Genomic DNA, 27635 nt, shown 5'->3' on the forward strand with positions numbered 1-27635 from the left:
TAGAAAAAGCATACAAAGCCAACTAATTCGATTTTACAGTGGAACAAAGTTTAATTGTATATATTTTCATATATCTGATTTCTGTAACTTTAATAAACATTTCATAATTAACAATAATTTACACTGTCAAATAATTTATTAAAGTGCAAGGACTTATGGGTATCCCACACAGCTGCAATTTTATACTTGATCATTTTGAGTTGAACTCGAAGCCAAAGATGAAAGAACTTATATTTTTGAGTTATGATTCCAAAATGCTAAATTTCAAGTACTGTTTAATTAGGACCACTTAAATGTTTTATTAATGACAACTTTAGGGTTTATAGAGTAGCCTAATGGTAACTTAATTAAAACTATTTTTTACAATTTGAGATAACGATAATTATTTACAGTGAAATGACCGCAAATTATTATTACATAGGGAATGTCATAAAATTTTGATTCATTTGAAAATACATAAAATCCTCTTCTGATTTAGGATTTTTAGGTGAGTGACTCATTTATGCACGTTGTTGCATTTAAACTTTAAACAGCAATTCAAACTGAACTCACCGACGCATTCGTTCGCCTCTCTGGCTGTTGCGCGTTGCCACGGCCGGTCATAGTGGAACGGTTTACACCTGTCACACTCCGGTCCCGCCGTGTTGTGCTTGCACTCGCACACTAGGTTTCCTTCCCGATCTCTGACGCACTTCGACGCGTGTCCGTTACACTTACACCGACCACCGACCTGCAGGTCCGACACCGCGTAAAAATACGAGTCCCTGGCCAGCTCCGAGTCATCTTCATTCTCATCCCCGAACGTGTGGAGCCGGTTGAAGGTCACTTTGATATCGGTGGCCGTGACCCAGTCCTGGAGCACGGGGGAGTTGTCAAAGTCGTGCGCCGAGGGTCTGCCATCCAGGGTGCTGAAAGCAATGAGGCCACCTGTCAAAGGCTGCATGTCTGTGTGGGAATCCGTGCAAATCGCTTCCTGCTCGTTCTGCTTGGTGATCGCCGCCTTGCTTGGCTTGTTGTACATTTTCTTACACTGGGTTGAGTAGAACTGGAAGGGCACCCAGGTTTTGCCATAATCCATTGACTTGAAAATGCCCATGGATTCAGGGCGAGGCGAGCAGAACTGGAGACTCACGTAGGTCACCTCGAATTTTTTGCCAAGGGACAGCGTCAGGGTCACGTTTTGCGGATATTGCACGTAGTTTTCCGACTGCCAACAAGTGAGGTTGTGCGGGTTGTTGAGGTCTGTCAGATACGCGGGTGGATGCGACTTCTTGGGGTCCGACGCGTCGCAGATGTTGCAATCTCTGGATCTTTCCTCTCCCTTCTCGGTCACCACGCAGTACCGGGACGCAGGACTGCCGCAGGTGCTGGAGACGCGCACGTCCTTTCCGAACGCGGAGTTCACGAAGTCGGGGATGCAGCGTCTCGGGTTGCCGTTCTCGTCGTAACACGGGTCCGGAGGGGAGGACTGAGCCGCAAACATACTCATCCCGTATCCACCACGGGCACCGTCCACCATCCCGGTGATGGACACCATGGAAAGCCAAGTTACCCAAATCCGTATCATTGCAACCGGCGCTCTTCAGCGTCCCTGGAGGAAAACAAACACATGTTTTAAGTGTATTAAACCTGACGAACTCTGCAATGCAAAAAAGCATGCACGATAATTAATCATGGATTTTCCAATATTGCAATATGCGTTTTAGTGAAACTGCTCTAATGTGTTAAATGCATATATTTATCTATTAAGTAGGCCTACGTAACCATATGCGACTTATCCTCTAAAGACGTACAGAAGAAGCAAATATCCACATAATACACTATACCTCAGAGAAACTGCTTCACCCGTCTTTACAAAGAAATTACAGGGTGCTCTCTCTCTCTCTCTCACTCTCTCTCTCTCTCTCTCTCTCTCTCTCTCTCTCTCTCTCTCTCTCTCTCTCTCTCTCGCCCGGATATGTTGTAATCTATTTCCAACTTTCTTTCGGTCTGAACACAACCGACATGAAACAAACAAAACAAAGAAAAGACTGAAATTACTCTCCAAGTGTCCCTTTCGTTCTGTGCCTAACTCATTCACACCTCTGCCTCCCTGTGTCTAAGTGTCGCAGCTCAGCCCTTCTCTCTCTTCTCTCCTTCTCTCTACTGCTCTCCCTGTGTTGAAAAGGAAAGGGGTTCAGTCATTTATCATTCTCTGTGCGCCTGCATGTGTAAAGTACTTTATTTCTCTGTGTACAAGGTGGAGAACTCATTATACAATACACATAAATTATTGATGGATGGATGGATGGGTAGAGACAGACAGACAGACAGATAGACAGATAGACAGACAGACAGATAGATAGATAGATAGATAGATAGATAGATAGATAGATAGATAGATAGATAGATAGATAGATAGATAGATAGATAGATAGATAGATAGATAGATAGATAGATCATATTTTGTATTTGGACTTGTAAACAGTTGTGCATGGCATATTGAGTTAAAGCCACCAATTTATCTTCTTGCATCATAAAGGTGCATTAAATTCCAAATGCAGTCTTGAATACGCAAACCCACTCTTGGCCACCCACCGTGCTCTATCCACACTTGTTGAGTTCAGATCCTTTACAGCAGCTCACAATAAAGAAACAGTGACACCGTGTGCTAGATTAGAGAACAGTCTGTTAATTCTACTCTTAAATGCCACAATTAGCCTAATGTGGTTTAGACCTAATTAGCTTTCCTGATATGCACACATAGAAGATGGCAGATCATATTAATATAGTCTGAGAAGATGAGTATAATAGAGTAGTTGATTAGTGAAATCTATAATTTTCAAGAAATCAGAGACTATTTATCAGAGAAGGGCCACTTCTGTTCAAATTAATGGGAGAAATTGGAATGCTCAACGGATGTAGAAAGGAAGTCCTGCCTTACAGGTGAAAGAGCCGAGCTCTTTTTTTAGACACGCATGTAAATCAACTCTCCAACCAGGATAGGTGAAAAGGGTCCATCTACATTAAGCTATCGATTGAACTTGTATTCAACCCGAAATATTCTTTTCATATTCTGCTGTTGAAGTATAACCCAGAAACATAATTTTAGGGCACCTTCATTAGATTTCACCAATCTAGTTTGAACCAATTCAAACAAGCGAGTCAGTCAACTGTCGGCCATCTTTGGAACGATCACGGGGAGCTATTTCCAGTCATGCCAGTGCAGCGCCTAATTGGCTATATGCACGGTTACTTCCTGGTTTAGATAAGCCAGTTCGGACATTTCCGGTCAACTGTCATTCCTGGAAAAAATATCAAAGATGTTCTATACTCGCTGCCTGCAGGATCTACTTCGAGTCAACATAAATGATGTACACGCCTGATTCAGTCAAATTCAAAGACTTCATCGAGCAAACATGAAAAGGGGTTTAAGCTGTACATATCCAGCTATATCCATGACTACGAAGGTAAATTAGCAAAAGTACGCAATCTAGTTTGAACCAATTCAAACTAGCGAGTCAGTCCACTGTCGGCCATCTTTGGAACGATCACGGGGAGCTATTTCCAGTCATGCCAGTGCAGCTCCTAATTGAATACCCATTCTTTCCAATCCCCTTCATTAGGAAGGTGCCCTAAAATTATGTTTCTGGGTTATACTTATACAGCAGAATATGAAAAGGATATTTCGGGTTGAATACAAGTTCAATCGATAGCTTAATATAGATGCACCCTTTTCACCTATGGTTGGAGAGCGGAAGTAGACGCATAGCAGGGTAAACTTGAGTGGCGGTGAATGGGGGACCACAGCAAATTACACTTTTGCATTTACATTTATGCATTTGGCAGACACTTTTATCCAAAGCGACCTACAGTGCACTTATTACAGGGACAATCCCCCCAGAGCAACCTGGAGCTAAGTGCCTTGCTCAAGGGCCCAACAGTGGCATCTTGGTGTTCGTCCATCATTTTCTTAGAAAAAGCAAAACAAAAGCAGTAGCAAAAATTGGGTTACAGTGAGGCACTTTCAATGACTGTGAATGGGGCCAATCTGTAAACAATTAAATACTTATTGTTTCAAAAGTATAATCACAAGATGTAAACAATAGATTAGAAACAGAATAGAAAACTAACCTTTTCTGTGTAAAGTTATAGCCTTTTTCAGTAGCAATTTTACAACATCATTACCATGACGACGTAACAACGTAAACACTAAAACGACCATAAAAGCGACGATTTAAACAACTTTACAGCTCAAATACTACACATGTTTTGACAGAAGAATAACAGTAAGTGCTTTTATAAAATTCTAATCTTCACTTTTCTGCATCTTAACCCACAAAATTTGGCCCCATTCACTTCCTATGTAAGCGCCTCACTGTAAACTCAATTTTTGGAGTGAGTTTAGTTCACTTCAAAACATTTCTTTCAAGCATGTCTCTATAGTATTTGCTGAATGATTTGAATTCTGACCTCTGAGACCATATCTTGTCACTTTTGAAGTAGTTCTGCTTATTCCAAATATTTGTACTTTTCAACTTGAGACTTGATTCATATATTAGCATTACTTTTTGACCTGATTTTTAAACACCAAGACTACGCTTTAATTCCTTCTAACCATCATTATTTATGTTGTTCTGGGGTCTCAAAAATAGTCTGGGTGATAAAGACCATGTTTTCTACGGGACATTCAGTCATGATCATACCTCAAAGTATTCTGTATATAAAATAATATTAACGGTTCACACTTTTCAGTGATTTAAAAACAGATTAAACGCATCATTATCATTCTCACATGCCATGGATTACATGTTCATCTCAAGGGTGTGGTTTAACAATATCAGACTTTTCCTTTAGTGTTGCTCATAAAATCTCAAAAGTATCTTTGAATTTTCAGTACGTGGTCACATATCTGAAATGAAGAAATACAGATCTCAAGCGGGTCAGTTTAAAACCACTAAAACCAGGAAACGTGTGTGGATGCAAGAGTGCATCAGTGTTCTTATTTCCTCTTTTTCATAATGACATATTAAATGTTAAGGTCATAGTTTAGCTTCTGGTTTATATCTGATAGCTCTGCCTTTACAAAATCGAAGTTATTTTTAACGTAGCCTACCGCAGACCAGTTTTTCTAGTTCACATGTGCAATGTACGAACTTCAAGAGCAAGGGATGAGATCATTGCTGTCAATTTAAACGTGCAACATTTGTGCACAGAAATATAAGAAAGTAATACAGATTAGATGGGATCCCATAAACGCTCATCAGCTTGTCTTGCGTGAAGTCTTTAGATTCAGAGCCTTGACATAAAACCTCTCAGTAAAGTTTTGTGATTGCTAAGCAATTTTGTGGTATTTGAATAGGAAGTAAACTTTGTCTCACTTGCAAAAATAGCTGTGGACAAAATATTCTCTTTAATGTGCATCTGACTGAGGGGGTGGAGGTTTGTAATCTTAGAAAGTCTACTTTCTAATTTACAATGTATACTATTTTTATTGCATGTATGCTATGTGCATATACAGTATGGTTGTGTCTCATTTGGAAGGATGCGTCCTCCGGAGGCTGCATTTGTCGGCCGCATACGTCATTGAGGCTGTCTCGTTTCAGAAAAGGGACTCTTCAAATGAGACCATCTTTCACGGGAATTGGGAGGATGCATGAGGTGTATCCTTCGTGGGCACTCACAAACCACAATTCTTTGCTTCAACTGAAATGTCTAAAAATAAATATGAATATATATATATATATATATATATATATATATATATATATATATATATATATATATATATATATATATTAATATTGTAAATAAAATATTTATTAATAAAATATTATATATATATATATATATATATATATATATATATATATATATATATATATATATATATATATATATATATATATATATATATATACAATATTTTATTAATAAATATTTTATTTACAATATAATATATATATATATATATATATATATACATATATATATATATATATATATATATATATATATATATATATATATATATATATATATATATATATATATATATATACAATTTAATGTGTATATATACAATTAAAATAAAGTATTAGACTAAATGTGCACCTGTAAAATCTATTTGCTTTTATCTTTACATCATTATAAATCTCCTAAAATATACCTCATACATTCCTTTCTAAAGGGACTGTGTTCCCTTCTCACTCAAAGCGCTCGCGCTTGTTAAAGAGTAACGTGCTGTCATAGCAACCATGTGACGTGACGTGCAGTCATAGCAACCATGTGACGTTCCGTTTCTGTTTGTCCTACGAAGACCGTCTCGTTTAAACGAGGCTTGTTTAGTGGACACTCGGTATACTACAGCCTTCAAAGGACACGTCCTACCTAGCACGCAGCCTTCGAAACGAGACATAGCTTCTGTGTTTTAAAGTTTAATATTTTAAATATGAATATTATCATGGAAGAATATGTCCATTCATATTTATTTGTTTTGAGAAAACATATGTGACACTCATAGGTAGCCTACCTGGGGGAGATATTCAAAAGTAGGCTATCGCATGTCACATCTGGCGCAGACAGTTTCGTTGTATTTGTGGGAGTGCTCGAGCACCTTGAATCGCGCGGCGAGTGGTGATTGGGCGTGACTTAGACGGCGTGGGCGGGGCTACCTATGCGTTGCGTTCATCTTTGACATCTTTAAAGGGCACCTATTATGGAATTTTGAAAATTACCTTTCATGTAGTGTGTAACATAGATTTAAGTGAACAAAAACATCCTGCAAAGTTTTATATATGAAAGTTCCCCGTAAAAAAAGTTATTGTCTCTCAAAAGTAGGAGTCGACTCTGAGTCAATTTAATGAATGGTTTTTTCAATGAGTCATTTTCGTTTTCGTTGTGACGTCAAGACGAAAAATTATCAAATTGGCCGCGCCCACTCATTGCGCGCACAGACACCAGGGAAAACTTGAAAACATCATGTCGACAACAAGACGCTGTGTTCTGAAGTGCATATCAAAAGCGACCTTTTTTTCACTGCCCAGGGACGAGCATGTGAAGAATCAGTGGCTAGAGTTTATATTTACAACTATACCACACAAGTATAGCCTGAACCTTGTGCTGTGTTCGCCTCATTTTAATGACGATTGCTTTACGAACATGAATGCTTTCAAGTGTGGATTTGCGAGCTGGTTGATACTGAAGGAAGGTTCAGTACCAAGTTTATTTGGATCAGCTTCCTCCTCCGAATCACAACCTGTAAGTATTATTAATAATTGTTGCTTTTATGTGTTTTTTAGCATGCTTAATAAGTATTTGTGTGTGTTGTGTAAGTTATGCTCAGCGCAGCTTCTGGGTCTCCAATGTCAATTTTTTTGAAATATGTGAAATGTTTGTCGATGTTATTGGAGTTGTCATAAAGAATAGAGCAATAACTTGTAGTAATGCAGTGCTTTATCAATATGTTTATGCTAATGCAAACAATAACTGATTGGGTGTTTACCACCAAACTTTGGGCTATGATCAAATTCCTTCTCTGACTTTAGATTTTTTTACTACAAAGCGGTGATGGGCGTTCCGTTTCTGACAATCTCTGCACAGAGTATACCAATCACAACTGACTGGGTCATCTGACCAATCACCGCAGATTAGCGTCACGCAAAGGAGGGATTTGGAAAAATGAGTCGTTGAACGAATCATTTGGGAGTCGGTGAGCAAATCAGGTAAACATAAAAGCATATTATAAGACAACAAAAGTGTTTTTTGTCATCGCATGCATGTAAAACTGTTGTTGGGGACTCCCAAAACAATATTAGGAACATTTTAAATGCCATAATAGGTGCCCTTTAACTTTACTATTAAGCCGGTGCAGACCAGGGGGGCGTCTGTTCATTCACACTTTAAAGGGCACCTATTATGGCATTTAAAATGTTCCTAATATTGTTCTTTATGACAACTCCAATAACATCGACAAACATTTCACATATTTCCAAAAAATTGACATTGGAGACCCAGAAGCTGCGCTGAGCGTAACTTACACAACACACACAAATACTTATTAAGCATGATAAAAAACACATAAAAGCAACAATTATTAATAATACTTACAGGTTGTGATTCGGAGGAGGAAGCTGATCCAAATAAACTTGGTACTGAACCTTCCTTCAGTATCAACCAGCTCGCAAATCCACACTTGAAAGCATTCATGTTCGTAAAGCAATCGTCATTAAAATGACTCGAACACAGCACAAGGTTCGGGCTATACTTGTGTGGTATAGTTGTAAATATAAACTCTAGCCACTGATTCTTCACATGCTCGTCCCTGGGCAGTGAAAAAAAGTCGCTTTTGATATGCACTTCAGAACACAACACGTCTTGTTGTCGACATGATGTTTTCAAGTTTTCCCTGGTGTCTGCGTGCGCAATGAGTGGGCGTGACCAATTTGATAATTTTTCGTCTTGACGTCACAACGAAAAGGAAAATGACTCATTGGGAAAACGATTCATTAAATTGACTCAGAGTCGACTCCTACTTTTGAGAGACAATAACTTTTTTTACGGTGAACTTTCATATATAAAACTTTGCAGGATGTTTTTGTTCACTTAAATCTATGTTACACACTACATGAAAGGTAATTTTCAAAATTCCATAATAGGTGCCCTTTAATGGTAAAAAATAGTAAATCGACATATAATGCATCTTCACAGTTTATTTTTTAAATCTCATGACAAAAAAAGTCTGGGTATGATTTTATCTAAGTTGTAAGTCTTATCTGAAGTTCTTACCGTTTTTTACATTTGCGCAGAAACATCTGATTACATCTACTTTTTAGCCTAATTATTTTATTAAAAAGTATAAGGTTTAAGTTCGAAAGTAAGTTGTCTAAGCAATGTGCAAATGTATTATTTATTGATTTTATCTGGCCTCTGTTCTATCAAGATGTTTGCAAACGATGTCACTGTAATAAATCTGATTCATAAATTGGCTATCTTGCCGATTATCGCAGTGATTATAATCCAATCATTCAAAATGCAAGATATTATTAATAAATAATATTTAATAAAATATTAAATATATATTATGCTAATATCATTATATTAAATAAAGCCATTGATGACCTATTTATTATATTAAATATTTATATTAAATATAATTATTACGAGCAATAATAATATTAAATATAACATTTATTATGCTAATATACAGTATTTATATTACATAAAATATAATATGAAAACAATATTAATCACAATAATTTCAGCACTTGTTCAGAGAAAGTCAGGATATAATAAAGTATGTTTAATTTAATAAAAAATATGTATTGTGCTAATATATTTATATAAAATAAAAAACTAATGGTCTATTTATTATATCCAGACAATATGTATCACAATTATTTTTAAACACTTGTGCAGAGAAAGTCACGAAAATGAGTGCATCTGACCGGGTATATCAAATATCAAAGAGTAGGCAGATAATGTAGGAAAATGGCATCCATATTAGCTAATAAAGTAAAGAATATAAACTAGGTTCAGATTAAAAATCCCCATGTAGGTTGTTATTTAATCTGTCATTGTTCTCAGTTCCCTTTCTGTAAGGACTAAACAGTGAGATGAAACCAGAAGTTGATCACATCCTTTTTTTGGGGCAGATGAATGTTTGAATGATGTGAAACTATTGGAACTCATATTTGCATATCACTTAAACCCTCAGAATTACACTCTTATCTTGTAATCAAGTTTTCAAATTATATTGTTGCTTATTGAAACTCTGAACATTTTAAAATCCAGATAGACCTGACAATCATATCTTTGAATGCCCCTCGTAGTGGTTGGCAAAAGTATGATCAGTCCTCAAGTTTTTCTCTAGTATGTTGAAACAGTAGGGCTTCATGTCCACAGTCCACACTTTTGAGAGCAAATCCATATTTTCATATCAAACTTTATATCAAACTGGGGGTGGGGTGAGACTTTGGGTGTAAAAGGTCTAAAGGTGTGATTTCCAGTTATACTTGCACAGTAAGGTTGATAGCAGGATGTTAATTTTGTAAGTGACACATGTAAGCAAATTGTACTCTTTAAGTCGGCACAGAGGTCATTCATGTATGTCTGACATGCACTAAGGTGAACAGTGAAAAATTACAGTCTAAAAATATCTGCCTATAGTCATTTAGCCACACATTTAGAGTGCAGGAAATCAAGTGGGTCACATCTTCATACTGTCTGTGTGAGTGTTTGAAAGAAAGCGAGCATTTGAGGGTCTGTTTGACAGTGAAGGCCTCCTTTTTAAAAGGTTGGGGCTCAACATATCCAGAAACAGACGATTTGACGGAGGAAAAGACACTTCCTTCTTGCTCTTGCTCTTGCTCTTGCTCTTGCTTGAGTATTTGGACTATATTTCACCGTTCCTCATAGGAACAGTTTTTTGTGAACAAGGTAAGCTTGTCTGATTAATATTTATTTTGTATGCTTTCATCTAAATGAAGTCAATCTATGGAGCTTTTGTTTCTTGGCTAATTTTGGCAGTATTATTATTATTACAATATGAATCATAAAGAGCATTATTGGCCTAATGGGTTCACTTACTTAAGGAATTTGACTTGAAAGATTACAGTACTCACAGAAATACAAGAATAACGCATTTAGAGAATAATACAAACAGTATATGCACAGAGAGTTGTTGTATACCTAATATACAACTACAAATTAGCATATACAGAGAGGTATGGGTCTGTATATGTGGTATAAATATAACAATTTTGTTTTATATATTTTATTAAATAAAATGAAAAATGTCTTGCATATGATTTATGAGAAATAACAGCATTTCTGTTGCAACCTGAAAGCCCCTGAGGTTGTCACCCCTTGAAATATGTTTCCTGTGCCAAAAACTGCACTGTCTTTTTTAGCATTTGCTTTCTGCTTTCGAAATTCACAAACTATAATCACAATACAGTAAATTGAAAAGTACAAAGTCAATCTTTTTGTGAAATGCATTTCAAATGTGAATTTTGTGTTCAGTGTTTATTCTGATGTATTGCAGGTGTCTCTGTGTGTATGTAGTAAGTGTTTTCTTTTTGTCTTTGCAGATATGAAGGATCTTTCTAGCTGACTCATCCATGTCAAGTTTATAGGATATATTTCTCTGTGAACTCCACCATGGAAGAAACATGTACCGTAAAAATACTCTTTTCTGACTTGTGCTACAATTGAATATAAAATTGCATTTCATACGTTGTTATTTACAGTATGTTGCAAGTTCTGCATTTTGTCCTGCCTTCTGACTTTCAGCCTTTTGGTAGTTCAATTGGCCTCCCATTGTATACATTATTGTCTGATTTATAGTCCAAAATGGTAGATACAACTTTTATTATGTAAACATTTAAACATACAAGCACAAATCTATATATACTGTATATATTTATTACCTAAGGCCGAGTGCTGTAGGTAATTACAGCAGTGCTAATATAGGGCCATATAGCATGATTGCGAGTGTGATATTGCCATGAGTACGGTCATAAAAATGCATTTGATATTGCCATGAGTACGGTCATAAAAATGCAACAAATATTGCGTCCAAACCTCTGTTAGTAATTAAAAAATGTCACTTTAGAAATAGTATCATGGCTTGTGCTGTTTCTAACAAGTTATTGGATAAACAAGCATAGACGGATGGATGTGTGTGTGTGTGAGCGTGTATTTATCACTTTGTGGGGACCAAATGTCCCCATAAGGATAGTAAAACCCGAAATTTTTGACCTTGTGGGGACATTTTGTCGGTCCCCATGAGGAAAACAGCTTATAAATCATACTAAATTATGTTTTTTGAAAATGTAAAAATGCAGAATGTTTTCTGTGAGGGTTAGGTTTAGGGGTAGGGTTAGGTTTAGGGGATAGAATATAAAGTTTGTACAGTATAAAAACCATTATGTCTATGGAAAGTCCCCATAAAACATGGAAACACAACATGTGTTTGTCTGTGTGTCTGTGTCTGTGTCTGTGTCTGTGTGTGTGTGTGTGTGTTTGTGTGTTTGTGTGTGTTTGTGTGTGTGTGTGTGTGTGTGTGTGTGTGTGTGTGTGTGTGTGTGTGTGTGTGTGTGTGTGTGTGTGTGTGTGTGTGTGTGAGAGAGAGAGATAGAGATGGGAGGTGTGCAATCACCTGTTGCCACACCCATGCTTACCCATGCTTACAGCTTTCTGAAGGTCAGTTTTCTCGTCCAAGTGGGGTATTCCTCTCTATTTCGGGGTAGCCGGTGCGCAAATGTCATTCACTATAGAAACAGTGATGTCCTCTGCCATTTTAAACAGTATGTATCCAATGTGGAAACTCACAGAGTGCTGTTCTATGTAAACAATGACTAACGGATTCACTTTATGTTACCAAGTGGCTCATATTACACACAAAAATTATCTTTTGCTACCACCTGCTGGCTAATATATGTAATGTCAAAAATAAAGACAGTAACTCCTCACACATCTGCACTGCACTTACACTTTAGTTTAGAACAGCACAAACACACACGGAGTGATACACACAATGAAGAGTCACACCATCAGTGCTCATGGAACGTCTCTCGTCCAATCAGATTCGAGGACTGGCAGCATTCATTTTTTTTACGCGTTATTTTTAATAAAATTAATCGTACTGAATTAAGGCGTTAAATCGACAGCCCTAATATATATATATACATCAGTTAGTTCCAGAATTGATTTGGACGAAAGACGTTCCATGAGCACTGATAGTCTGACACCATCAGCACTCCGACGCTTCACTTTCTGTGTATCACTCCACTTGTGTTCGTGCTGTTCTAAACTAAAGTGTAAGAGCAGTGCAGATCTGTTAAGAGTTACTGTATAAGTGTCTCTTACATGTATTTTTTTATTTAATTATTTTGACATTTTACATATGTTAGCCAGCAGGTGGTGGCAAAAGGTCATTTTTGTGTATAATATGAGCAGTTGGTGACGTGAAGTGAATCCGTCAGTCATTGTATTCATAGAACAGCGCTCCATGATCGCTCGTATTACTACTACACGACTAAAGCTAGAAAATAGCTTTAAATGGCTTTAAACGAACAACTTCACAGTACGGCTCATCACAGCTGAGAGACACAACAGACAGATTAATTACACAACTCAAAGCGCTTACCTCTTACTGGAGTTTCCACAGTTCAGAAAAAGTACTGTTAAAAATGGCGTAGGACGTTGCGGTTTCTAAAGTGAAAGGAGCACTGGCTATAGTAAATAGGGAGAATTACCCCCCCTTGGACAGCTATTTTTACACTGTGGAAGTGCTGATGTAGGGCCGTATCGCACTCTTGCTCGTGTGATATTGCTTAAATATACATGTATATATACACACACAATAGTTTATTTGTACTTCTGGAAAAAAGTTGAAAGGTTTGAAGAAATTCTGACTTGTCATAGCACCTAAAATACACACTTTCCCTTGTACTTTCATGTACATTTTAACCTACCATCTGTATGTTGGGAAAAAAACAATTTCAGACACGTTATTTGTCTGGGCTATAAAGTGCTTATTTTTAGTGCTTTCTCTACAAAATCCACTCGTCACATTTACAGTATATGGCAGGGCGGAGAGTGGGGCCGGGTCGTGATCATACACACCCGGTCCTTTATCAGACTAATCAAGCCTCCGAGAGGGATAATACCGGCTTGATAATATAAATAATATTTGAATGAATAACTTAAAAGACACAAACACACATGACGGACATGTCCGTAAAATATCTCTCTCTCCCACACAATCCTCCGCAGTCGACATTTATCCCTCTCGGAGGCTTGATTAGCCTGATAAGGGACCGGGTGTATATGATCACGACCCGGCCCCGGCCCCGCCCTCCGCCCTGCGCCCTGCGCCCTGCCACACAGTGGTTTTATATACTCTACTGACAATTTTTGCACTGGTGGGGCCTGTTGTCATGACGAGCAGTTAATAGAAAGGTTTTAGTTTTTTCAACACAAAAATCTGAAATTGAGCCACAAAAGGAAATCTGTGAGCCAGTGTTTTATGGTGTGGTGTGCTGCAGGCCAGGTTTGGTGGGCCGCTCTGGGCCAGAATGTCCAGGGCCACTTTTTAGTCCCAGTCTGCCCCTGGTCTAATATTATTATTTATTACCATTTTAGCTGTTGGCTACAATTGGGACATGTTATCACAAAATTAGCACTATAGTGTACTACTAAATACAGAATTGTGCTATTTTCACTAGTCTAAAACTGCTAATTCAAGACTGATGTTTTCAAACATCTGATTTTTTAATTAAACAGAGTGTGTGAACTGTTTTGCAGTTGGTGGTGTCTCCTCGATTGTGGAGTCTAGTCTATATCACAATGTCCACACCATCCTCAGAGAACTGGACTGTGAACCTCAGGCTGGGTCAGCCTGCAATAAAGGTACTTGTGTTTCGAATGTACCTGTCTTTAAAACCAACAATCTTTAAGCAACACAATTCTAGAATATTGTATTCTGTCCAATTATAAAATGGATAGTTCCGGTCCTGGATGCTGATTGGTCAACAGCCGTGCTTTATTCATGACAAAGCAAAGGTTCTTTCCTCTTCACGGAACTTCTGTTTTTTATCTCTCCACATCACACATGGCTGACCGTTATGGGACTATATTTTTTAGTGAAAGTATGCATTTATTGACATTACTTACAAAATATAAAATTTTAATGAACAATTGTGTCCTTAATTTGTTTTTTATGTGGTGACCATTTTATAAAAGCAACTAAGCACTTCTTCCATTTCACGTTGTGCCTAACAACGCTCTTCAGCTGTAACTGTATTCACAACATACTTTTTAAAAAGAGTGTGAGATTTGGTGGTTACCACGGTGGTGTAGTTTGAGGATGGACGTGAAGTTTATTTCAGTGCTGTGCTGATCAGCTTAGTAAGCAGTTGCAATTTAAATGACATGTTTCACTGTCTTTACATCTGGTCAACTGACTAATTTACTAATACAAATAAGTGCTAAGTTCTAATATAGTAATGATTTATTAAATAAATTGAGTTGGGCCAACATTAAGAAAATGTATTAAATTAAACATAAGTAACTTAAGTTGGGCAAACCTAATAAAGTTGAGTTAAAACTGCTGTAGTACATAGATTTGACCTCATCCAACTTAATTATGTTGAATGAAACTGACTTGACCCTAATTCCATTAAGTAAGGGTAATGACTATTGAAGGGAAGCTAAATGTTTATTTTTTTTATTTATTTTTTTAATCTACAGTCTTTGCCCTGGTTATAAATGTGAGCCAAAAATAAATGTTTGACGGCTATTTACTTTTTTAATGCCTGGCAGGACATCAGAACCTGCTTGAATGATTCTTGTTCAGTTTTGCACTTTAAGGCTACTAAAAACACATTAAAGTTTTTTTTTTATGTGTTCTGTAGGGATGTTGAGATGGACACTTCATAACAGGGTGGAGAGAAATCCATCTATCTGTGGCCCTCTGCTGAATGTCCTGATAAAAGAGCTTGAGAAGGTTTGACCCCTAGTTGTTCTTTCAAGCTATAGATGTCATGATCCTGGAGGAAAGTGCATTGAAACCCATGTGTGGTCAATATGTGGCTTTTCCTATTGTAATAAACCATTTTAAGAAGGACTTTGTTAAAAAAAACACATGTACCTTTATGCATTCAAAGGCATGATGGCGTTCTTAGATATAAAGATCTAGGAAGCACATACAATGGTTTTGCATTCAGAGCTGAGTAACTGAGTTGTGGTGTAGTTGTAACTTTAAAAGATTAACTGATTATTTATTTATTCATTCTTTTTCTTCAGGCAGAGAGAATTGATTCCAAGATCCGCATTATTCCTTTGCTTCACACACTTGCCTACACAGTCTTACAGGTCAGTTTTCTTCCTTCATTTTTCCCCACACATCAACTAAACAGCATCTGCCACTGCTGTGTTTGTTTTGTTGTTGTTTCCAGTCAGTGATATAGAATTCATTTGTAACCTGGTTCCAGGCATACTTGTTATTTTAAGAGCAGTTCCTTGTAAATATTTACTGTAAATCAACATGTATGGTATGTTGTTGTTTTTTTATCCATGAGAGGTGCATGTTGCTCATCAAGTTCTCTGCTTTATTGCAGTCTGTTTTTATTCCAGACAACCTCTATCACAGGATATATGTGTGCCTAAAAAATTTAGTTATGTTGCCTATGCCCTACTGTGCAATAGCCCTCAACTATGCAAGACAGATGAAAATGGAGCAAACCACACCAGGTAATAAAGTATACATACAGTAGAAATCAGTAGAAATCTAGTCTCTATCTGGGATGCTGTCAATGTGTCCAACTAAATGGTATACTGATTTGACTGCGAGTAGGAGCTCTTGTCTTGTTGGTAGTTGAAAGCATAAACAAATTAGACACAATTCTTAGTTAAAGCTGAAGAAAGTAACTTTTTCAGTGTTTAAATACTTTCTCCAATCCCTGCTTAAAACAAAGAGACAACAGTTCATTTTCTCTTGTTTCTCTGTGGCGCAATGAGAATTCCTGTGTTTGTTTTGAGTGTCCCGTTTAGACCCGCCCCAACAACGTTACTCAACCAATGGCATGAGTTGTGGGCGGGACTGTCTGACTGTTGGAACAACTGCAGACGAGGGGCGTGTTCAGAAAGCTGTTTTAAAAGCATCTTTTATTTTTTGCAATTCCATCTGGTGTCGCAAAAATTACTTTCAGCTTAAAAGAAAATGCATGTGGAGGAAAATGTGTCGAACTTTGTTAAGGATGGGAATGTTTGAATACTGCGAAAGTCTGCACAGCTTTCTGTGGAATTCTGCAGGTGCAGAATCTGTGTGGTCTTAAATCACTAATCAAAGTGATTGCGTTCAATCAATGTGTTCCAGGAATGCTGTATCAAAGGAGGATCACTGCTGAACACAATCTTCGTAATGAACTTTATCCATTCTATGAGAAGTAAGTAGGTATTAGGCCTGACTATTAATGTTCCCTTCATTGTCAATAAATGTATGGTGCTGTCCACCTCTACACCTGCTGTCATTTATTATTCCATTATTATTACTTCCCTATAATAATGTTTTGAAATTGTTAGCCTACTGTATTCTTAATGACCATTCTATCTAAAGCATATATAAATTCTACCTACATGATTTTCCAACATTGGCCAGTGGGTCAAACCATGGTGACTCATGTTGCTGTTTTCAGTACCATTCTCTGAAATGCCACACTGCTTCTGGTGTGTGGAAGGTTCCATTTTGATATCAGTGATGTGAAACTCATTAGAATGAAGGCGTAACTGGGCCCTTCACAAGAAGAAAGTGTCTGTGCAAAATTAATTGTTATGCATTTGTATTGCACTAGTCTATAAATTGTAATAATAACTTACAATGTTGAGCATATGGACTTATTTTGGTTTTGTTGGCTTATTTTGCACCATTACAATAAAAGAGCAATACAAGAATACACAATAGAAAAAAATATAAACAGGATAGATTTCATACCCAGCTAGGCTTATTTGAATACCTTTCCTTATACATTTACAGCACAGCATAGCAGAGAGTCTCAAAAATCTCGACACAGACTCATAAACAATTGATTTAAGACTAAAATGTATAAACTCGTGAAAAACACACGTCGATTTGCCAGGGGCGTAAATTCCATGGGGGAGGGGAGGGGAGATAAACCCTTTGTTTCATGCAAAATGTACGCCCTTGCATTTCAGCATAAATATGAATCCATACGACTCCAGTGGTTTAAGATATATCTTCTGAAGCAATGCAATCGCTTTGGGTGAGAAACAGATCAATATTTAAATACCACTTTCACATTCACTTTCAAAATGTGAAAGTGGAAGTGCAGATTGATATTAAAAAAGGACTTAAAATTGACTTTTATATTGCTTCAGAAGACGGACATTTAACTGCTGGAGTCTTATGTATTACTTTTATGTAGCCTTTATGTGATTTATGGAGCTTCAAAGTCCTGACCACCATTCACTTGGATCTACAGAGCTGAGATATTCTTCTAAAAATTATTAGTTGTGTTCTGTAGAAGAAAGACTGTCATAGACATCTGGAATGGCATGAGGGTTTTTAAATGATGAGAACATTTTCATTTTGGGGTGAAATATCCATTTAAATTGAAAGAAAAGTAGCAGAAATGGGAGAAATTCAAAGAGTGTGAATGTTTGTGAGGGCTTGTAAGTATATGAGATCTATGTCTCACTCCCTCTCTGTCTTTTATTAGGGTGTTTGTGTTTATGGATCCTGCTGTCTTCCCTCTGTCTCTGCTGAGCACACTCAAAGCTGACGTGGAGAGTACAGACCACAGTGGAGACACATTGATCTACAAGCGCAGGGTTATACTACACACAATGCTTGCTGGACTAGGAAAGCAGTGTCACATTGGCCAGCTCACACAGGCTCTAGAGGTGTGTGTTTGTGTAAATACCCAAGTACAGTATACATTCTTTAATTTATAATCAATGTAACTGCACTTCCAAGAGTCATGAACAGGATATCTGTGCCAACAGAACTCCACAAAAAGCTCACAGATTGATTGCTGCGTAATTTAAACACCTGTCAAATAAAATGTTCTAATGATCATTTACTCATTGCATGTTAATTTAGTGCCTGTTTTGTATAAGAATATTAAATCTGTTTAAAACATTTAAAAAAAAATTAAACCATTGTGCATAATCCCACAGATTTTCCCCCAAAATCAGTGCAGAAACTGTGAAATAAATCTTCATTCCATCTGAGCCTAGTCATATACTGTGACCTGGAGCATTGCCATTGTTTCCCTTTTAGACAATAGCGATTTTGTGGTCAGTCACAGATGCATTGTGCTTAAAGCCACCATATGGATATAATATGAAAGATATTACAAATTAATTCATTTTAAGAAACTACAACCACACTACTTACACTAAAAATGGTATAGATTAGTGCAAAACTATGCAGTTTGGGACAATTTAAAGCTCCTTCCTGGAAAATCCTTTGACTTTTTGTTCATTGCAGCATTTAGGTGAAGACCTGGAGCAGCAGTTCCAGGATATAGTCACAATCACTGAGCAGATAATAGAAGAGGGATCTTCTGATTATAATCAGTACAAAAGAAGACTAGAAGAGATTTACCAAGACATCCTGCCTGCTGTTAGTAATGGTATAGAGACTTCCTCTTCACTAGCCATAAAAATGTCATGGTTAATGTTGTAACCTCCATTCCCTGAGGGAAGGAAGGAGATGTTGTGTTGAATGAAGTGACACAAGGGGTCTTCCTGGGACGCCAAACGTACCTCTGAACCTGAGAAAAGGCCAATGTCAAGTTGGCAGACCGAATTTGCATGCCCCGCCCCGGACATACGGGTATAAAGGGAAGCGGGGCAGCGAGTGCCAGTCAGGATTTTGCACTGAGGAGCCGAAAATAAGGTACGGCCATTTACAGTTGTAGGTCTAGTGCAGTGGCAGGAGGGACACAATATCTCGTTCCTTCCCTCGGGGAACAAAGGTTACAACAGTAACCATGACGTTCCCCTACTGTCACTCACTCAACGTTGTGTCGAATGAAGTGACACAAGGGGTCCCATATAAAAACGCCACGCACTTACCGTGTTACATGAACTGTCGAGACGGGTGCAAGCAGGCTTCTGCGTGCTAGAGGCACCTGTGTCGGCTGCACGTAGCCCTCCCCAACGCCCCCAAAGAGATGTTACATACAGACCTTAGTTTCCCCGCACCCCTGAGGGGGGGAACAGGTGCTACATGACTAGCATGGGAGCAAGCCCGGCAGCCGCGGCCTTCTCTCTCACTATGTCTCTCACATAGGACGTGAAGCGGCTGGGGCTATCTTAATGCTATGAAATGCGTCGGGGAAGGTGGTCTTTCGCAGTCCTATTATTTCAGGAGGAAAAGACCCTGCAGAGGCCACATCCTGCCCAGTCTAGGGGGAGGTAACATCACGAGGGTTGTGAAGCCGTACGTGGGAAATGGCGCGGTGGTAGGTCCAGCCTAAAGAGGGGGGACTCTACAAGCACGGCGACCGGGGCAGCAGGGCTGCCCGAGGGAAACGCGGGTCCGCCGACATGGGTACATCACAGGGAGTTTGCCTGAAAAGGGAACTAAGCCCGTAGAGCCCGACACCAGTACAGAGCACCTGTGAATCATAGTGGGACTGGACGCGAATTGCTCCGCTGAATTTGTAGGCCAGAAGGCTAGGAAGGAGAGCATCCAGGGAGCAACGCTTAGTGACTAACCCGGGATACTAGGCGCACTGGATCAACTTGGTCAGTTGTGCCGCGTTACCGAGTTCTACCGGCTCGGACCTGACAAAACACGGGACGAGACCGACTCAACCCTGAGATTGTAAAATCTCACAATGGGTGAGATGGGTATATTGGGTGTTGCCCAGCCCGCTGCTCTGCAGATGTCTGCTAAGGAGGTGCCATGGGCCAGTGCCCATGAGGATGCGACACTTCTCGTAGAGTGTGCTCGAACCCGCAAGGGGGCGGGCACGGCCTGGGTGTGATAAGCTAAAGAAATAGTATCAACGACCCAGTGAGCTAACCTCTGTTTGGAGACGGCGTTCCCTTTCCGCCGTCCGTGGAAGCATGCGATCCAAATAGATACGCAAAGCACGTACCGGACACAGCAACGAAAGGGGGTCGTAGGAACCTTGGGCATGTAGCCCAGTCGCGGATAACGTGAGAATGTGCTGGACCAAACTCCAGGCAGGTATCGCTGACAGAGAACGCTTGCAGGTCCCCAACCCTCTTAATGGAGGCTAACGCGATCAGGAGAGGGCCTTGAACTCAACTGAATTAAGCGGCTCGAAAGGGGGTCTCTGGAGGCCCGTGAGGACCACTGAGAGATCCCAGGAGGGGAATAGGCTAGGCAGGGGAGGGTCTCCGGGCGACATTCAGGAACCGGATAATCAAGTCGTGCTTACCTAGGGACTTGTCATCTACTGCGTCATGGTGGGCTGCGATAGCAGCTACATACACCTTCAAGGTGGAAGGGGACAGCCTCCCCTCCAGCCTTTCCTGCAGGAATGAAAGCACTGACAGAACTGCGCACTTCTGCGGGTCTTCGGCTCAGGAAGAACACAATTCACGAACAAGCACCACTTTAGGGCGTAAAGTTGTCTGGTGGAAGGATCTCTGGCTTGGTTGATCGTGTCTACAACTGCAGGTGGTAGATCCACTAGATCTTCTGCATCCCGTCCAGGGGCCAGATTTGGAGGTTACAGAGGTCTGGGCACGGGTGCCAGAGGGTGCCCGGTACCTGAGAAAGAAGGTCCTTCCTCAGGGGAATTTTTCAGGGAGGTGCTGTCGCGAGGAACATAAGATCCGAGAACCAGGCCTGGGTGGGCCAGTAAGGGCCCACCAGGATGACCTGTTCCTCGTCCTCCCTGATCTTGCACAGCACCGGTGCAAGAAGTCTCACCGGGGGAAATGCGTACTTGCGCAGCCCCCGGGCCAGCTGTGTGCCAGCGTGGCATGATGTGAGATATCGCCTCCGTCTGCTTCACCGCCGAGAACTGCTGGGTGAAGTCATCGATGGTGTCGCCAAAGAGGCCAAGCTGGGAGACGGTGCATTGAGAAATCGTGACTTGTCAACGTCGCGCATCTCGACCATGTTCAGCCAGAGGTGGTGCACCTGGACCCGAGTGCCTGCGCTGTGACCTTCGTGGCTCTGAGAGCGAGGTCGGTGGCAGAGCACAGTTCCTGCAGCATGTCGGGGTCGGGACTACCCAGGTGCAGATATTTAAGTGCCTTTGCTTGATGGACCTGCAGGAGAGCCATGGCATGCAGGGCGGAGGCGGCCTGTCCGGTGGCGCTGTAGGCTTTGGAGGTCAATGATGACGTCATCCTACAGGCTCTGGAGGGCAGTACTGGGCGGTCCCACCAGGTGGCGGTGTTCTCGGGACACAGGTGGATCGCAACCACCCTATCCACCTGGGAGACTTCCGTGTACCCGTGGGCCGCCCCGCCGTCCAGGGTAGTGAGAGCGGACGAGCGGAGGGGTCGGTTACGGGCAGTATAAGATGCCCTCCACGAGCCCGCCTTTAACCCCATATGGCCTTCATCGCCAACCTGCTCATCCTCAATCCTGTGGGAAGAAGGTGTGACACGGAGGGAGGCTGAAGTGGCATTCACCTTGAGGAATGAGAGCCGCGACCGTAATGCTGCCATGGTCATGTTCTCGCAATGAGTACATGAGCCTTCCACGAACGCCGTCTCAGTGTGATCGCTGCCTAGGCACACGAGGGAGCGTCTGTGGCCATCGGTCTTGGAGAGAAATCGACCGCATCCAGGAACAACACATGGGCGGAAAGGCATCTTGAAAAAGACACGTCCTGAAAAGGACGTTCAACGCCGCTGTGTATTGCTCTTTTGTGAGTGGAAAACTCAAACTCTTTTAGAGAAATCAAACTCTTTTAGGAGGAGAACACTCTTTTAACAGTGAAAAGTGCTGTCGAAGCACCCAGGGGTGTAGACTGCACAGCGTGCAGAGAGAGAGAGAACGCCAGCTGGAAACACGCTGTAGATCCAACAGCAATGCTTCTCTCTGACAGAGGTGAGTGAAACAGTGGTGAAATTCAGCTTGCTTGTTGCACAACCGTTTGAATCCGAAGAAAAATTCTGACTGGCACTCGCTGCCCCGCTTCCCTTTATACCCGTATGTCCGGGGCGGGGCATGCAAATTCTGTCTGCCAACTTGACATTGGCCTTTTCTCAGGTTCAGATGTATGTCTGGCATCCCAGGAAGACCCACAATGTCCAGTGAGTGACAGAAGGGGAACTAAATTGTGACATAATTATGTTCTCATACTTTTGGTCTGTTTAGATCTGTTGTGTCCATCCTCACATGCAGAAGCTCAGCTGCCTAATCCTGAGGTCAGCTTCAATATCTGGACGAAAGAGGATGACATATGTGAGCTGAAGTGCTATTGATTATATAAATACAAACAGTATCTGTTTAGAAAAGTAGTACAGCATAGAATAGTAACAGTATACTAATGTAGCTAGTACAGTTTATCTATCTGGCTGGTTATTAGCAAGTTTTTTATTAGAATACTAGAGTTATAATTAAAAGCTTAATGAAAAGCTTAAAGTCAACATTAAATACAATTTTTACCCTATTTAATTTCTTAATTCATGCTTACCTGTGCAAGTTATTCCACACAAAACAAACGTTTGTCTTTCTAGTCTTTCATCGAAATGTAAAAACTTGCTCCAACTTTAAAATGACTTTCTTTTTCAGCTGACATCACAAATCCCTCGTATTTTCATTTTCACCCCCTCCCCTCCCCTTTTAGAATTAGAGATAAAAACTAGCTAAGCTAGAACTAGTTTGCTTAATTAACTAGCTTGCTATCGTCAACTAGAGTTAAATACTTGCTAAACTTTCTTTTTTAAAAAAAAGCAAAAAAATAGCTAGCTAAACAAGTTAGATACAAGCCAAACTAGGAAGGTAAACTTGAGTTAAAAAATACCTAGCTAAACTAGACCCTGATATCACACATATTCAACCAGGTGTCTATTTGATGTGTATGTTTACATCTGGAAGGTGTCTTAGCTCATCAGCAATATGTCTATAAGACATGCTGTATATGTTAATATGTCTCAGATATCAATAAGACCTTCAGCTGATGTCTTTGAGATATTTATTTAGAATGTTTGTAAATCTGATCTTTTTATGATGTTTAGCAGATGATAATAAGATTTAAGGCTTACCTTGTGAAAACAGACATTTCCGAGATGTCTCTCGAAGTGTGGGTGCTATCTGGGTAAAGCTGGCTTAACTGCAGTTAAAACCAGGTAGCTAAACTAGAGATAAAAACTAGCAAGCTAAACAAGAGTTAAAACTAGCTAGCCAAGCTAAAGGTAAAACTAGCAGGTTGTTGTAAAAACCTAGCTAAAGTAGCTAAACAAATAAGCTAGTCAAACTAGAATTAAAAACTTGTTATCTAAACTGTAGTTAAAAACTCTATAGCCAAACTAGAGTTCAAACTAGGTAGCTAAATTAGAGATAAAAGCTAGCTAAACTAAATGTAAAAATTTGCGGGGTAGCCTATATTTTAATGAGTTAAAATCTAGCTATGATAGCATAACAAGTTAGCCAAACTATAGTTAAAAACTAGCTAGCTAAACTATAGTTGAAAACTCTCTGGACAAACTAGATTTAAAACTAGCTAGATAAACAAGACTTACAAGTATTTAGCTAAAAACAGCTAAAATCTTGCTAAAGGAGAGTTAAAAACTAATATTAAAATCTTACAGCCCAATTCATTATTGCAGTGTAGCACTAAGAACTGCAATTATTTGTGCTGGTTGACAGACCCAGTTTTAGTGTTTTAGTTTTACATTTTCTGTCCAACAGGGAATGAGCTGGTTAACTTTGCACTTATGGTTCCTTCGGACCGGAACTCTACGCATCTAGATGAAGATGACTTGAAACGTATCTCTGTCATGTCAACCATATCCACGGACAGTGGCATAGAAGGAGACATTCCCATCTCTGAGTTCTCTTCTTTAATGATGGAAGCTCAGGGTGGACCAGAGGAACAGAGCTGCTCTCAGTCCTCCTACAGGAGACCGTGTGTGAGATGGCCCAAAAGCAGCAACAGAATGATGCTCATGATGGAGGCAATTAAAGGAAGTGGAGGATACAACATCCCTAAAGAGGAAAGGAACCTCACCGCTCGTGTCGTTGTAATGGGAGACGATAGAACGCTAGGGCGGCTAGCCAAGACTTTTCAGACTATAAGGTAAGGCCTCTTCTTAATTTGGAATTGTTTTCTGACCCTACACATACTGTAATTCTTCATTAAGGGACCCATGCTTATTTATACAATTTTATTTGATGGTTTTACCCAGAAAAAGAGAAGCACGACATCTTCTACTCACAAAGAGATTGAACATGGAGTTGTATTACATACCAGTCACTGACCAGCCTTCTTCAGCTGTTCAGGTAATAACTAGCTTTTGTGTTTAATAAATTTTGTCCCCATAAATATTGGGACATCGACACAATTCTAATCTTTTTGGCTCTATACACCACCACAATGTATTTGAAATGAAACTAACAAGATGTGCTTTAACTGCAGATTTTCAGCTTTAATTTCAGAATCAGCTTTATTGCCAAGTATGCTTACACATACAAGGAATTTGTCTAGGTGACAGGAGCTTCCTGTCTACAACAATACAAACAATACCAAAAACAGCAGCAAGACATAGGTAATTAAAAACAGAAAAGAACACAAAATAAATAATTATACATATACGTACATACACTCACCTTCATACATACCCACATACACACACGTAGTGCAAATCTAATACAATCTGTTATATAAAGAACAAAAAACTGTATATTATGTACAGAGCAATGTAAGTAATGGCAGAAGTGGATATGTTGGAAAATATAAATTAAAATTAAAATTAAACTGTGTATTGCACATAATTATTGCTCAATGGGGCAATTTAATTGTTCATTAGATGGATGGCCTGAGGGAAAAAACTGTTCCTGTGCCTGACGGTTCTGGTGTTCAGAGCTCTGAGCGCCGGCCAGAAGGCAACAGTTCAAAAAGGTAGTGGGCTGGGTGAGTGGTGTCCAGAGTGATTTTACCAGCCATTTTCCTCACTCTGGAAGTGTATAGTTCTTGAAGGGGGGGCAGGGGGCAACCAATAATCCTCTCAGCAGACCGAACTGTCCTTTGTAGTCTTCTGATGTCTGATTTCGTAGCTGCACCAAACCAGACAGTTATTGAAGTGCAGAGGACAGACTCAATGACTGCTGAGTAGAACTGTTTCAGCAGCACCTGTGGCAGGTTGAACTTCCTCAGCTGGCGAAGGAAGTACAACCTCTGCTGGGCCTTTTTCACAATGGAGTCGATGTGTATCTCCCACTTCAAGTCCTTTGAGATGGTAGTGCCCAGGAACCTGAATGACTCCACTGCTGCCACAGTGCTGTTTAGAATGGTGAGGGGGGACAATGTTGGGGTGTTCCTCCTAAAGTCCACAATCATCTCCACTGTTTTGAGCGTGTTCAGCTATAGGTTGTTTTGACTGCACCAGAAAGCCAGTCGTTCAACCTCCTTTCTATATGCAGACTCATCATCATCTCGGATGAGGCCGATGACAGTGGTGTCGTCTGCAAACTTCAGGAGCCTGACAGAGGGGTCCTTGGTGGTGCAGTCATTGGTGTACAGGGAGAAGAGTAGTGGGAGAGCACACATCCCTGGGGGCACCAGTGCTGATGGTACAGGTGGTGGAAGTGAATTTTCCCTGCCTCACAAGCTGCTGCCTGTCCGTCAGAAAGCTGGTAATCCACTGACAGGTAGAGGTGGGAACAGGGAGTTGGTTTAACTTAGTCCGAGTATATCTGGTATGATTGTGTTGAAAGCCGAGCTGAAGTCCACAAAAAGGATCCTTACGTATGTCCCCGGTCTGTCCAGATGTTGCAGGACGTGATGCAAACCCATGTTGACTGCATCATCCACAGACCTGTTTGCTCGATAAGCAAATTGAAGGGGGTCCAGAAAGGGTCCAGTGATGTCCTTCAGGTGGGCCAACACCAGTCTCTCAAATGACTTCATGACCACAGATGTCAGGGCTGACAGGTCTGTAGTCATTAAGTCCTGTGATTTTAGGTTTCTTAGGGACGGGGATAATAACGGAGCGTTTGAAGCAGCATGGGACTTCACACTGCTCCAGTGATCTATTGAAGATCTGAGTGAAGATGGGGGCCAGTTGGTTAGCACAGGAACGAAGGCAAGCTGGTGAGATGCCATCTGGTCCTGGAGCCTTCCTTGACCTTTGCTTCCGAAAGACACAGCACACATCGTTCTCACAGATCTTGAGTGCAGGTAGTGTAGCAGGAGGGGGGAGGAGGGGGGTTGCAGGAGGTGTTAATGGTTGTGTGAAATGAAGGTCCGAGTGCATGTGGGGTGTGAAATCGGGCCTTTCAAATTTGCAGTAAAACACATTCAGGTCGTCAGCCAGTCGTTGGTCCGCCACAGGGTTGGGGGTAGGAGTCCTGTAATTAGTAAGTTGTTTCAGGCCACTCCACACTGATGCAGGGTCGTTAGCTGAAAACTTGCTTTTCAGCTTCTCAGAGTAGCTTCTTTTAGCCACTCCGATTTCCTTATTCAGTGTGTTCCTGGCCTGATTATACCAGACTCTATCCCCACCCCTGTAAGCCTCCTCTTTGGCATGACGAAGCTGTCTGAGTTTTTCTGTGAACCATGGTTTATCATTGTTGAATGATAAAAATGTCCTAGTAGGGATGCACATATCCTCACAGAAACTGATGTATGATGTAACAGTATCTGTGAGCTTGTCCAGGTCTGTAGCTGCAGCTTCAAAAACACTCCAATCAGTGCAGTCAAAGCAGGCTTGTAGTTCCAGCTCTGCTTCATTAGTCCATCTCCTTATAGTCCTTACAACTGGCTTTGTTGATTTTAATTTCTGCCTGTAGGTCGGGAGAAGATGAACCAGACAGTGATCAGAGAGTCCCAAAGCTGCACGTGGGACAGAGCGATATGCATCCTTTAATGTTGTATAGCAGTGATCCAATATATTCCTGTCTCTGGTGGGGCATGTAATGTGCTGTCTGTATTTGGGCAGTTCGCGTGTGAGATTTGTTTTGTTAAAGT

At 40.2% G+C, this 27635-nt stretch overlaps 2 protein-coding genes across 4 annotated transcripts in view; one reads left to right on the forward strand and one right to left on the reverse strand.

The window, feature by feature from the left end:
* Nucleotides 1–2120, reverse strand: part of LOC127652682 (netrin-1-like) — a 62284-nt gene extending 60164 nt beyond the window's left edge. The window contains exons 1-2 of one of the 2 annotated variants that reach the window (XM_052138978.1): nt 1827–2120; nt 553–1591 (exon numbers count right to left, since the gene is read on the reverse strand). In XM_052138978.1, coding sequence (XP_051994938.1) covers nt 553–1567 — 1015 coding nt within the window. In that variant the 5' untranslated portion in view covers nt 1568–1591; nt 1827–2120. Of the gene's footprint in view, nt 1–552; nt 1592–1764; nt 1781–1826 lie in introns of those variants that run through there. The other variant, XM_052138979.1, reaches the window with a different exon arrangement.
* Nucleotides 2121–6268: 4148 nt separating this feature from the next.
* The window catches only part of pik3r6b (phosphoinositide-3-kinase, regulatory subunit 6b), a 32672-nt gene continuing 11305 nt past the window's right edge, over nt 6269–27635 (forward strand). Inside the window, exons 1-13 of one of the 2 annotated variants that reach the window (XM_052139882.1) lie at nt 6269–6337; nt 10274–10416; nt 11070–11152; nt 14290–14394; nt 15399–15490; nt 15790–15858; nt 16104–16236; nt 16862–16931; nt 18222–18405; nt 18995–19139; nt 22823–22909; nt 24359–24746; nt 24856–24949. In XM_052139882.1, the coding sequence (XP_051995842.1) occupies nt 11140–11152; nt 14290–14394; nt 15399–15490; nt 15790–15858; nt 16104–16236; nt 16862–16931; nt 18222–18405; nt 18995–19139; nt 22823–22909; nt 24359–24746; nt 24856–24949 (1380 nt within the window). In that variant the 5' untranslated portion in view covers nt 6269–6337; nt 10274–10416; nt 11070–11139. Of the gene's footprint in view, nt 6338–10220; nt 10417–11069; nt 11153–14289; nt 14395–15398; nt 15491–15789; nt 15859–16103; nt 16237–16861; nt 16932–18221; nt 18406–18994; nt 19140–22822; nt 22910–24358; nt 24747–24855; nt 24950–27635 lie in introns of those variants that run through there. The other variant, XM_052139884.1, reaches the window with a different exon arrangement.

This window comes from Xyrauchen texanus, chromosome 12, assembly GCF_025860055.1.
Source record: "Xyrauchen texanus isolate HMW12.3.18 chromosome 12, RBS_HiC_50CHRs, whole genome shotgun sequence".
Lineage (NCBI taxonomy): Eukaryota > Metazoa > Chordata > Actinopteri > Cypriniformes > Catostomidae > Xyrauchen > Xyrauchen texanus.